The sequence below is a fragment of the Panthera tigris genome, chromosome D4 (assembly GCF_018350195.1).
Source record: "Panthera tigris isolate Pti1 chromosome D4, P.tigris_Pti1_mat1.1, whole genome shotgun sequence".
NCBI lineage: Eukaryota > Metazoa > Chordata > Mammalia > Carnivora > Felidae > Panthera > Panthera tigris.
In genome coordinates this window covers 93319102-93332472 of record NC_056672.1, presented here as the reverse complement: position 1 = coordinate 93332472, position 13371 = coordinate 93319102, and the positions used below count along the sequence as shown (strand labels likewise).

At 49.6% G+C, this 13371-nt stretch overlaps 1 protein-coding gene across 12 annotated transcripts in view; it reads right to left on the bottom strand.

The window, feature by feature from the left end:
- Nucleotides 1-13371, bottom strand: part of EHMT1 (euchromatic histone lysine methyltransferase 1) — a 151700-nt gene that overhangs the window by 29796 nt on the left and 108533 nt on the right. For all 12 annotated transcript variants that reach the window (XM_042964405.1, XM_042964407.1, XM_042964410.1 and 9 more), the window contains 5 exons: nucleotides 11992-12135; nucleotides 10739-10965; nucleotides 9493-9666; nucleotides 8362-8444; nucleotides 6681-6787 (listed from right to left, as the gene is read on the bottom strand). In XM_042964405.1, the coding sequence (XP_042820339.1) occupies nucleotides 6681-6787; nucleotides 8362-8444; nucleotides 9493-9666; nucleotides 10739-10965; nucleotides 11992-12135 (735 nt within the window). The remainder of the gene's footprint in view (nucleotides 1-6680; nucleotides 6788-8361; nucleotides 8445-9492; nucleotides 9667-10738; nucleotides 10966-11991; nucleotides 12136-13371) is intronic.

Below are 13371 nucleotides of genomic sequence, written 5' to 3'. Positions count from 1 at the left end.
GGCACACATTTCCTTTCGTTTAACTTTGTCATTTACATTCAAACAGCCACACGTGGCAAGGCATGCCACACTGCAGAGAACCGGGGCCCAAATGAAATAACTGCTGCTCCCAGTGAGACCCGAGGATGAAAATTCAACAGATGGGAAGGTATCAAAACCACTCTTCAAAGGCGCTCCTGGCTGGGAGAGGACACTTCTCAGACCCCGGCAGGACAGCAGCCCAGGAGAGACGGCGGTGGCTTTAGTGCTGCTCTGGGGCTGGAGAGAGGGAGCAGAGCCAGAGCCTGCCCGGTGGACACGGTGGGGTGGGAGACACCCCACGAAAGCGGAGTCTCCAGGGAACAACACTCTTGGACTTAGGGCAAACTAGAAAAGCCCGCCTCATATCTTTCCTGGGGAATCTCAAGAAAAGCTCAGGTTCTAAAGGAAGAAAAATACACAAAATCACAGGCTCCCAAGCTCAGAGGGTGAGCAGCCTGGGCCAGTGAATTAAACATCAGGCTAAGAATCCAGGCAGCTGGAGCCAAGCCCTACACATCAGGTCAGCCCAGAAGGCCACAGAAAACAACACTAAAAAGGGCTGGTTTTCCACAATAAGTAACATTTTATTTTGCAACAGTTTAAGACCCACAAGAAGCTGCAGACCAGCACAGAGCTCCTGCCCCCACTTGCTTTCCCAGGATGGCACCTCACACGAGGGCAGCAGAGGCAGGCCCAGGGACCAGAGCTCAGGCACACTTCCTCCCTCAGTGGTCACGGGCACAAGGCAGGCTTCTGCCCTTGGACTGAAAGGCAGACACAGAAGAATCCCCACTGTGGGACTCCATGAGCACAAAGCTGAGAGGCAAACACGGGTAAGCCACATGGTTTGCGGGTGCTTGCAAGGTGGTCAAACCAGAGAAGTGCAGAGATGGGGGCTGTCACCATCAGAGCCTGGAGAGCCAGCCCCTCTGGCGGGGAGTAGGCTCTGTTGTGTCCTGACCTGGGGTGAGGTGGGAGCCATTTATGATTATTTATTAACAGGATGCTTATACCGTAAGGACTTTTATTTTTTTTAATTTTCAAATGTTTATTTTTGAGACAGAGAGAGACAGATCGTGAGTAGGGGAGGGGCAGAGAAAGAAGGAGACACAGAATCCCAAGGAGGCTCCAGACTCCGAGCTGTCAGCACAGAACCCGATGCGGGGCTCAAAGTCACAAACTGTGAGATCGTGACCTGAGCGAAGTCGGGCAGTTAACTGACTATGCCACCCAGGCACCCCTACCTTAAGGACCTTTCTGTATGCACCACACATACACGCATTCACACACACACTCTTCAACATAAAAAAAAAAAAAAAAAAAAAAAAGGGCCAGGGGCGCCTGGGAGGCTCAGTTGGTTGAGTATCAAACTCTTGATTTTGGCTTAGGTCATGATCTCAAGGTTTGTGAGTTCGAGCCCCAAATCGGGCTCTGCACTGACGGCACGGAGCCTGCCTGGGATTCTCTCTATCCATCTCTGCCCCTCCACGCTTGTGCGTGCTCTCTCTCTCTCTCTCAAAATAAACGAATAAACATTAAAAACGAGAAAAAGATTTCTTTAAAAAAAAATTAAAAAAAAAAAAAAAAGGCCAAAGAGAAAACAAGTCCTTTAAAAGGAACAACAAGCTAATTTCTTAAAAAGCAAGCATGGAAACTAGAAGACGGTGGAATCATTCCTTAAACAAAGCAAGAGAAATGAACCAGCAACCTAGAATTCCAAATCCAGGGTAACGTCTCCCAAGAAGCCCTCCATACCAGTCTCTGAGAGTGAGGAGAAGCCTGGGTGGCCCCCTCACTCAACCTCATGCAGCAAACAGGCCCATTGGGGTGACCTGCCCCCACCTCCTGCTTCATCCCTGTCCTACAACAGTCCCACACTGTACTGGGCCTCCAGGCCACCCTCAGAGAAGCATAAGCCACACCCTCTGTGACTCCACAGGACAAGGATGAGAGGACATCCGGTTGGAGTACTGACTCCCAGCCCTCTCCCTCAGAGCACCAGCATCCGAAGTCACTGCCTCAATAGCCATGCCAGCTGCCCTTGACCTCTCTCCAACAGGCTTGTCCTCTGTCAGATTAGCCACTTACCACTGTCACTGCCAAGAACCAACCCTTGTGACCACTTTGGGAGGCCACCTCGGCTGTCCCCAAGTCCTACCAGGCTTCTCTTGAACTTGCACCCGAGGCCTCCACAGGTCTCCCCGCCGGAGCTCAGCAGGCCAGCGCACCTTCCCTCCCTCGCTCCCCGGCACCTGCAGCTCCCTCTTCTCGCCTGTCTCAAGACCAAGGACACAACACTTGCACACCAGATCACAGAGCGACCTCTGGAGGCGACAAAGAGGAGTATGTAGCCTCCAAGTGAGTGAAGAGAAAGGAAATGAGAAAATTAAAACAAATATCAACCCAAAAGACAACAACAAAGGAAATTTAAAAAGAAATATTTGAGGGTGCCTGGGTGGCTCAGTCAGCTAAGCGTCCAACTCCTGATTTCAGCTAAGGTCATGATCTCACGGTTTGTGAATTCGAGCTCCAAGTCAGGCTGTCAGCACAGAGGGATTCACTACTTGGGATTCTCTCTGCCCCTCCCTGGCTCACTCGCTCGCTCGCTCTCTCTCTCTCTCTCTCAAAAAAGAAAAAAATAAATAAATGTTTAAAATTAAATGAATGAATGAATGAATGAATGCCAGAAATTACAGTAAGTATTAGCTAGACCAGAAGTTCCTATTAAAATACGAAGACTCTCACCACTGTTATTCAACACAGTGTTGGAAGTCCTACCCTCAGCAATCAGATAACACAAAGAAATAAAAAGCATCCAGGGGCGCCTGGGTGGCGCAGTCGGTTAAGCGTCCGACTTCAGCCAGGTCACGATCTCGCGGTCCGTGAGTTCGAGCCCCGCGTCGGGCTCTGGGCTAATGGCTCGGAGCCTGGAGCCTGTTTCCGATTCTGTGTCTCCCTCTCTCTCTGCCCCTCCCCCGTTCATGCTCTGTCTCTCTCTGTCCCAAAAAAAATAAAAAAATAAATTAAAAATGTTGAAAAAAAAAAAAATTAAAAAAAAAAAAAAAAAAAAAGCATCCAAATCAGCAAGGAGGAGGTCAAACTTTCACTCTTCACAGATGACACAATATTGTATATGGAAAACCCAAAAGATTCCACAAAAACAACAACAACAACAACAACAACACTAAAACTGATCCATGAATTCAGCAAAGCCACAGGATATAAAATCAATGCACAGAAATCAGCTGCATTTCTATACACCAATAAAGAAATAGCAAAAGGGAAATTAAGGAATCAATCCCATTTACAACTGCATCAAAAACTATAAAATACGTAGGAATGAACTTAACCAAAAAGGTGAAAAGTCTATACACTAAATGCTATAGAAAGCTTATGGAAGAATAAAGACACAGAACAATGGAAAATATTCCATGCTCCTGGATTAGAAGACCAAGTATTGTTAAAGTGTCGATACTACCCAAAGCAATCTACATATTCGGTGCAATCCCTATCAAAATAACACCAGCATTCTTCACAGAGCTAGAACAAATAATTCTAAAATTTGTACGGAACCAGAAAAGACCCCAAATTAGCCAAAGCAATCCTGAAAAAGAAAACCGAAGCTGGAGGCATCACAATCCTGGACTTCAAGACGTATCACAAAGCTGTAATCATCAAGACAGTATGGTACTGGCACAACAACAGACACTCAGATCAATGGAACAGAACAGAGAACCCAGAAATGGACCCACAAATGTATGGCCAACTAATCCTGGACGAAGCAGGAATAAAGATAGTCTCCTCAGCAAGTGGTGCTCGGAAAACTGGACACCAAAACGCAGAAAAATGAACCTGAACCACTTTCTTACACCAGACACAAAAATAAACTCAAAATGGATGAAAGACCTAAACATAAGACAGGAAGCCATCAAAATCCTCGAGGAGAAAGCAGGCAAAAGCCTCTTCGACCTCACCCACAGCAACTTCTTACTCAACACATCTCCAGAGACAAGGGAAACAAAAGCAAAAAGGGAACTATTGAGGCCTCATCAAAATAAAATGCTTTTGCACAGCAAAGAAAACAATCAGCAAAACTAAAAGGCAACCAATGGAATGGGAGAAGATATTTGCAAATGACATATCAGATAAACGATTAGTATCCAAAATCTATAAAAAAACTTATCAAACTTAACACCTGAAAACCAAACAATCCAGTGAAAAAATGAGAAAAAGAACAGACATTTTTCCAAAGAAGACATCCAGGTGACTAACAGACACATGAAAAAGATGCTCAACATCTCTCATCATCAGGGAAATAAAAATTAAAACCACAACGAGGTACCACCCCACACCTGTCAGAATGGCTCACATTAACACCTCAGGCAACAACAGATGTTGGCGAGGACGCAGAGAAAGAGGAACCCTTTTGCACTGCGGGTGGGAATGCAAACTGGTGCAGCCATTCTGGAAAACAGTCTGGAGGTTCCTCAAAAAACTAAAAATAGAACTACCCTACGACCCAGCAATTGCACGACTAGGTATTTACCCAAGGGATACCAGTATGCTGTTTCGAAGGGGCACATGCACCCCCATGTTTATATGTTTATAGCAGCACTATCAACAACAGCCAAAGTATGGAAAGAGCCCCATGTCCATCAACAGATGAATGGAATAAGAAAATATGGTGTATATATATACAATGGAGTATTACTCAGTAACCAAAAAGAATGAAATCTTGCCACTTGCAACCACACGGATGGAACTAGAGGGTATTATATTATGCTAAGCGAAAATCAGAGAAAGAGAAATATCATATGACTTCACTCATATGTGGAAGATGAACATATGGGAAGGGAAGCAAAAATAATATAAAAGGGGGGGCAAAACATAAGAGACTCTTAAATACAAAGAACAAACTGAGGGTTGCTGGAGGGGTTGTGGGTAGGGGGTGGGCTAAATGAGCAAGGGGCATTAAGGACACTTGTTGCGATGAGCACTGGGTGTTATACATAGGGGACGAACCACTGGATTCTACTCCTGAAATCACTGTTGCACTATATGCCAACTAACTTGGATGTAAATTAAAAAAATAGTAAATAATAATAAAATAAAATAAAATACCAAGATCATCACACTGAGTTTTTAACAAATCTACCAACATGCTACTTAACAAGATACAAAAAAACAGAGGCTCTTTGGCAAGCCACAAAGCTGGGAAGGGTCTGCAAGAACATTTTCAGGCATTAGGAATCTACCCCAACAGGTATATCTACTGTAAGATACAAGTGCAAACACCAATGGAGTCGTGTCCTGCCCCACCCATGGCTGTCACTTCCATGGGCTCTGGCCAGAACCACCAGGGAACATCCCAGGTGCCCTGGCCGCCAGCACCTCCGGCTCCCACAGAGACATACATGCTCAGGAGACAACCTGTACGTGTGTTCCTCCTGAGACGGCAGCGTCTGCGGGGCACCCGACAGTGACAGGGCAGGGATCCCCCACCAGCATGTTATCACATTAGATATAAGCAAACAGGAATCGGGCATTTGAGGAAAACCTTTCAAAAATAAAGACCAAATGAACAGAGCAGCATAAAACTTCAAAATTCTCATAATATCTTCAAAGAAACAAGGGAAGAACAGAGGTACAAAAAAGGAACTCACAGGGTGCCAGAAAGATCTCAAGATGGGCCTGTACAGATTAAAGCTCCCCAGAGGAGCTGGAGGGTGAGGTGGAGAACACTGCCAGCAAGTGGAAGCGAAAATGAAGGAATGGTGCATGGCAGGAAAGGAAGACCAGAGAATTAGTCCATAAGGCCTAATGTGTAAACAGGGGCTGCAGGGGGCACCACTGGGCATGCAGACGGGCAGACAGCACCCAGAAACCCCAGAACAAGGGACAGGAACGTATGACGTACTAAATGCCCCAAAGGAGTCAAAAGACTGCTGTGTCACAGTGAAATTTCAGACCAGTGGGTTAAAGAAAATTTTCTGAAGCTTCCGGAGATAAAGGATCAGACTGAAAATGTGGTCTCCAGGAGACAGGGAACCAATACAGGGTCAGAAAGGGGGTGTCCCAGAGAAACAAAGCATGGGAGCACGCAACGGGCTTCCTGGTGACATGGAGACAAGGTGCAGTCTGTTGAGAGGGTTAGGAATGAATCAGCAGGAGGCCGAGAGACAACAGAAACACAAAACGATTACCGCTCTCGGACGTGACGTGGCCAGCTCTGAAAGTACTGGCGTGACCACCCAACACAAGATCTCCCCACTCATCTCAGCAACACAGGGACATGACCAAATGAGGAGGACTGGGGGAGGGAGGTGCGCGTGCCTGGGCCAAGCCTTCCCACACTCCAAAGTCAGTAATTAATATCAAAAACTGGCTGCAAAATGGAAACGAAAATAACAAATCAAGAAACAGCTGTACAGCAGCACATTATTTTCAAACCCAGTGGTAAACGCCAGAGAAACAGCTTCAAGACTGCCAGCAGGGCCAGGGCGTGCCGGGACTGGAGGGACAGAAACACTGGTTTTCTGTTTAGACCATTCAGTGCTGTTTGACTTCCCAGCTCTCACAACTATGAATCTTGCGCAATTTCACTTGACAAAGGCAAGACAGAGCGTGTGGAAGGCTCTGCGGAGAGCCGTGCGTCCGACCTGGATCAGCATGTGGCAGATGTCCACGTGGCCGGCCTCGGCGGCAGCGTGCAACGGGGACCGCTTGTTCTGGTGCTCCATCTTAAAGTTGGGATCGATTCCATCCACTGTGAACACACAGGTTTCACCGGTTATTTCGGGTGCAGCCCCTGGCTCCCAGCACTTCAGGATGCTCATAAAGGCTGGCAAAGATACATGCAGACAACCACCAACGGCCAGCATCGCACGATACCATCCCGTGTCTAGCTAAGGGCAAAGCCAGGCTCCAATTTCACTGCAAGACTCAAAAGAGAGTATGCTAGTTTCACACAAAATTCAACAGGTGGGTCTGTGGTTGGGAGTCACCTAACGTTATAAATCCCTGCCCTCGCTGCTCCTAACCCAGAGGGGCTCCCTTGTGTGTTTTCAAGCACTCTTGCGCTCGGCCTCCCCTGGGCCCGGGCACCTGCTGAGCGCAAGGGCGGCAGGCCCACTGGGCAGCCTCAGACACATGTGGCTTGGTGCGCACAGTGTCAGCAGGCCCGAAACGGACACTTGGCCAACAGACCAACCAAAGAGCAGCCAAGCAACATCAGCACCCCATCAAGCCTAGAAAGAAAACGATTAGAACCCCCACTTGGGGGCGCCTGGGAGGCTCAGTCGGTTGAGTGTCTGACTTCGGCTCAGGTCATGATCTCACGGTTTGTGAGTTCGAGCCCCACTTCGGGCTCTGTGCTGACAGCTTGGAGCCTGAAGCCTGCTTCAGATTCTGTGTCTCCCCCTCTCTCTGCCCCTCCCCCACTCACACTCTGTGTCTCTCTCCTTCAAAAATAAATAAACATTACAAAAAAATTTTTTAAAACCCACTTTGGTCAACATTAAATAACTTACATTTTTAGCACAAACTGTTAAGTTTCTTTTTTTGACTGTCAAGTAAGGGATTTTTTAAATCCCTTTTGAACCCAGAGGAACCAACTCTTGAGCTGTGAGCTCAGAATCAAATTACTGCCCCTTCCTTGGCCAGAGACAGAACTGCGAAGGGTCTCGAAGCATCAACCGTAAGATATCAACCATAAGGTGCATCAACCGTAAGATGTATGTGCAGACATCACTGTCAGTGGTCTTGCTCTGCCCACAGCTGGCTTACACCAGCACAGGCCTGGCACCCGCCTTCCTGCCGTCAGCGCACAGCCGGCCCTAGCTCGCTCATCTTGCTTTTTCTGATTCTACATCTCCTCTTGATTTAATTATATGCCTAATTCTTTTTTTAGATGAGAAATTCACAGGAAATATTTCTACTACTATGAATAACAGGATACGAATGTCATGAACAAGAACTGAAATGAGGGGCGCCTGGGTGGCTCAGTCGGTTAAGCGTCCGACTTCGGCTCAGGTCATGATCTCACGGTTCGTGAGTTCGAGCCCCGCGTGGGGCTCTGGGCTGACAGCTCAGAGCCTGGAGCCTGCTTGGGATGCTGTGTCTCCCTCTGTCTGCCCCTCCCCTGCTTGCACTCTGTCTCTCGCATTGTCTCAAAAATAAGTAAACATTTAAAAAAAAAAAAACTGAAATGAGAGAAATGAGAGACAGATAAAGAGAAACAAAGTAAGACCCTCCTCCTGAGAAGAGGTACCAGCAAACTGCCACCTGCTCCTGGGGCCACCAGGACAGGCACCAGCCCCAGCTCAGGTGCAGGCCACTTACCCAGCATGAGCAGCACTTTCTGCAGCTCCCCTTGCCTGGCGGAGAAATATAGCTGCTTCGGATGGAAGCGAAGCTTCTTGGGTCTGCGGGGAAAGTGTGGGACAGCTGTGACCCCCAGGCGACCCCACCCTGGCTCCTGGCCCACCTGCTGCCACACACACACATGCATAGGAAGCTGCAGGATGGGAAGACCTGGATGACGTCCACCTGCTGATGCCCCAGGGTCAAGGGCACCAAACTCACCAGGCTCAGGCATCTCCCAGTAAAAACAACAAAAATGAGCAACTATCTTCTTCATCCACATCACACCTGGCCCAGCCTGCCCCCTTCAGCAGTACAAAGTCTGGGCCTGGTGAGTGGGGCAGGGGAACACAACAGTCACCAGAACACCAGGGCCACAGACGAGGGCTAGACACTAACAAAGCTGAAGTTACGGGGGACCTGGCGATGTGTCCCAACACCTGAGCTTTCCTCAAAGCAAGAGTAACGAGATGCATGCCCTTTCCAGCACAGGCACGCTTCCCCAGGGGAGGACACCTGCCTGGTTCCTAGGTCACAGACTCAGGGTGCTCCTACAGGGCTGTGCTGTCTGGGAGTTGATCTGTAAGCCTGAATGACCACTTGATTCAACCCTTCATTTCACAGATGAGGAACCAGTCAAGTGGAATTTGCTCCAATGTCCCGAGGTCAATGCCAAGGGTTAACATCCAGGGGAAACATTTGTAAAAGCCTCACCACGACTGTCCTCACTTACGACTTTAAGGATGTCACCTTTTGCTCTTAGTATATTGAACAGCTTGCAATAATTTCCTGAAACAGTATAAAAATATGTGAATTGTCCTGATGAACACCATCAATCAAAAAGCTGATCGATGTTACCAGGGCCTCCTTGGGAACGCCCGATGACCCCATGGGGATGCCCTGTGACCCTCAGATGGTACCCTACTGGATGCAGACACCTAGGAAGTGCAGCCACAGCAGTACTGGAAGCAGTGGGGGATTTAAAGATGTGCGCGCAAATGGCCCAGTGGCTGACACAGAGGGAAGAAAATCTGTAGGAAGGAGCGTCCAGATGTGCAGATGTCAGTGGGTCAGGCCCTGAGCCATCTGAAAATACAAACTGATTCTTACTTTTCCGAGTCTAGAGCGATCAGAGCACTTTCCAAGGTCTCCTTCCCTGGTCCCTGGGAAAGGCCGGGGGCCGGCTTCACCAGCCCCGCAGGCCCTGTGGGGTCGAAGCCCTCGGCTGCCTGGGGGGCCGTACTCTGTGGCTTGCCGTCCTCCAAGAGCGATGGTCCAGCAGTGCTTCGAGGGTAGGAAACAGACAACATGCTGAATGTTAGACATGTGAAAAACTCCGCTTCTTGTGGAAACCAACGAAAACACAGAACATGATTCACTCAGGCCCTTCTAGCTATGCTGCTCTCTGAGCATGAAAATGACTTCAGACTCACTTTCTATTTAGTTCCTTGGATCAAAGAGCCCAATTCAAGGGCAAATTCCCAGAAAAAAGTGACATTCAAAGCAAGGGAAACTTCTCCAGGGCTTCCAGGACCACGTTCAAGTTTGCTTTTGTGAATGAGCTTCAGGTTGGATCTCTCAAACCCCACCGCTCTCCCCAGGGGGCAAAAATTCCCCTGGAAGTCTGATTCAAAGTATGTTAAATTTATACATTAGCAAAAAGAAGAACAAGAAGAAACTGCCCTCCTCCCAATATTCATTTTGATACATCTACAATTCAAGTCTCTTTTATTTTTTTTTTTAAATGTTTATTTATTTTTGAGACAGAGACAGAGCATGAACAGGGGAGGGTCAGAGAGAGTGGGAGACACAGAATCCAAAGCAGGCTCCAGGCTCCGAGCTTGTCAGCCCAGAGCCCGATGCGGGGCCTGAACTCACGGACCGCGAGATCATGACCTGAGCCGAAGTCGGACGCTTAACCGACTGAACCACCCAGGCGCGCCCCCAAGTCTCTTTTAAATGACCCTCAACAAAGTTTCACTTTTCTCTGTATCAGTGTAATATCTGTCATATTACATATTCCCAAAATGAACCATTCCCTTAAAAAAATTCTTTTCTGGTTACCTAGTGCCTTCAAAATACAATTTAGTAATAACCTGTAGCAGCTGGAGCTATTGTTTCATATTATACCCATGTGTGACACATGTATGGATGTGTATGGACACACGGAGGGACACAAACGTGTATAAGCACATATGGGGCACGGACGCAGACGTGTGCATACACACATGCGCAAGGGCGCAGACACACACACAGACGTGCAGGGGTACAGATGTGTACAGACACACACAGCAGTTAGCACTCAGAGACACACACGTTTCCAGGAGAGCTGCCCAAGGCTCTGCTGGGCACGTACCTGCCTGTGGTGGTGTCGGCCCTGCCCTCCGCCAAGGAGCTTTTGTCCTGCCCAGGGGCCAGTGTCACGGTAGAGGTTGTGTCCGCTTTTGCGATGGTCACCTCTTTGGCCTTGGAGATCTCCTCCCCACAGTGGGGACAATAGCTGGCATTATTGACTCGAGAGGCACAGTCTTTGTGGAAACGGTGAGAGATGCTGCTCTCAGGCTGACATTCCATAAAATTACCCTAGAAATGGGAAGATGAAAAATTATTTTTTAAAATTAGGGCTAACACGCATAAAAGTAAACACAGTGCTCCTGAGCCTGCACATGGCATGGGGGTGCCCAGAGGCCAGTCGGGGCCCCCAGTTCCTGGCTATGTAAGTGGGAGACCTGCATCCTACAGCCCTGCTGAAGCGGGGAGGTCACCTGACTGCCCCCCGCACCTCCAAGGGCCACGGCCTCACCCTCCAGCAGTTCTAACCAGAGGAGGGAGGCCCCGAAAGACCAGGCCCCAAGAAGGACCCCTGGAGTACAATCCAGGAACAGAATCGTGGAACAGAACATCGGGAAAACGGTGCTCTGCAGAGATTACCCAGCACCACCATGGGGGCACTTCAGGAAAACCCCTGATGGCCTCAAAAGGACTCTCGCTGGCACCAAGGAAGGTAACCCTCCAGCAGCATGAGAAGCAATGAGAGCAGGGCACTCTTGCCAGGAGCTAAGGGTCAATGGACATAGAGAAGCAGTGTCCCTCTTTTTCTTAGCAGAAGCAACAAAGGACACTGAAGACAAGGAAGGGCACACAGATGTGAAACCCAAAGAGCAGCCACTGTAAAGAAGCTCCTGGCCCAAGTGGGTGTCTCAGCCACAGGCCAAGTGAACCACAGGGCTCCTCGCCTTCATCCAGGCACCGTAGGCACCAGTGGGCACAGGTGTGTATGGAACGAACAAGACCGTAACCACCGAGAGATGAAGGCAAAGCCGAAGGTGAGGCAGGCCCTGTCCAGGAGAAAGGCCGCCGTGTGTTCAGACAAAGTGAACAGGAGGAGAGCGGAGGGTGCCCGGCTCACATGCCCCCACGGTCCCTGGGAGGCCAAAGACTCACAAGCGGCAAAAAGGGAGCGTATGCAGGGAGGGACCCTCCAGGCGGGCCCCCAGATTCAGGAGCTTCGGGAGGCATTTGCCACAGCTGTCAGCTAGCGGAGGGAGGCAGCGAGCGCTGGTGCCAGGCTGTGTAGTGGGGCACTCGCACGGCTGGCCGGGCACTCACCGCTGTGCAGAAGTAGCCGCAGCCAGGACAGCACTGGTGCTTCACCATCCGGCCCCGGTGGTCTTCACACAGCACCAAGAGCGGCGCTTTGCTGGATGGGCGCATCAGCTCGTGCTTGACCACGCTGTTGGTGCACCTGCCCAGCTGCAATCAGACAGGACCAGGGTCAGCGACAGGGCCTTCGGGGAGGAGTCTGGCAGGTGTGAGTCCAAGGCAGACTCTGAGGGCTCCCGCGTAGGGCTGGAAATGCAGAGGGCAGGCAGGGCTCCATCCTCTGCACATCCGCCAGAACAGAACAGTGAGCTTGATGACTGGCCACACACACAGTGTCCGTGGAGCGGGTGGTTAACTTGCCAAAACGAGGAAAAAGTCTTGGGCAAGTTGGGGGCTGGGCCAGGTACTGAGGAAAAATGGGACTTACGCCAGGCCGGATGGAAAGGATGTTGTGGGTCAGTAATGGGACCTCAATGCGAATCCACAGAACCTACAAGCAGTCATGATGGCCAGAGCAAAACACCAGAGAAAGGGCTACTGCACAGACGACGGGCCGAACGTGGCCCAGGTGCACCCCCGTAGCAGCCCACCTCAGCCTCTGAGGAGACACCCATGCCCTGCCCAGCGACTGCTCAGCTGACCAGGCCGCCCCACAGCAAGGCCCAGACCCTCCTTCCCCGACCGACATGTGCCCGAGTGGGGGAAGCAGAGACAAAGCACAGACACCAAAGCAAAGAAGCGGAAATCAGAAGCAGTCTGGGGAGTACAAGCCGGGGCAGAAGAAGAGTGTGCAAGAAACTCACCGGCGCCCCTAGAGAAACAGACCTTGTGTCCGTTCTCACATTGGAACAGGACACTATGAAGGAAGACACATGCTCAGGGAACAAGAGTGAGCTCTCAGAAATCAGAAAAGGTAGAAGAAATGGAAATTTCCACAGAACTGGTGGAAGACAGATGGGAATTTTGCAAAACTAAAGCAGAAAGACAAAAATGTGGAAAATAGAAGAAAACTGGAAGCTCCATCTAGGAGACCTAAAATAAAGGGAAAACAGAGAAAAGAAAAGGATCAATGAACAAGGGCACCAGGTTTCCAGCACGAAGGGCACGCGTGTCCCTTCTACAGGGAGCCAGTGGCAGCCCAGGACAGTGGTACGCCCAGAGGAGATGGCCTAACCGCCAGCAAGGACTGCACGGGCCCCGCACAGCAACAACCCAAACGAAGAGGAGTGATTTCAACAGAAAAAGGAAACCGTGTCCAACCTAGACTTCTGTCCTGAAATGAAGCATTTCCAGGATACAGAGTCTCCGATATTTATCTCCCAAGCCACCCTTCATAAGAAGCTACTGAAGGTTATGCACCACCAAGATGAGAAAGCTATGACCCAG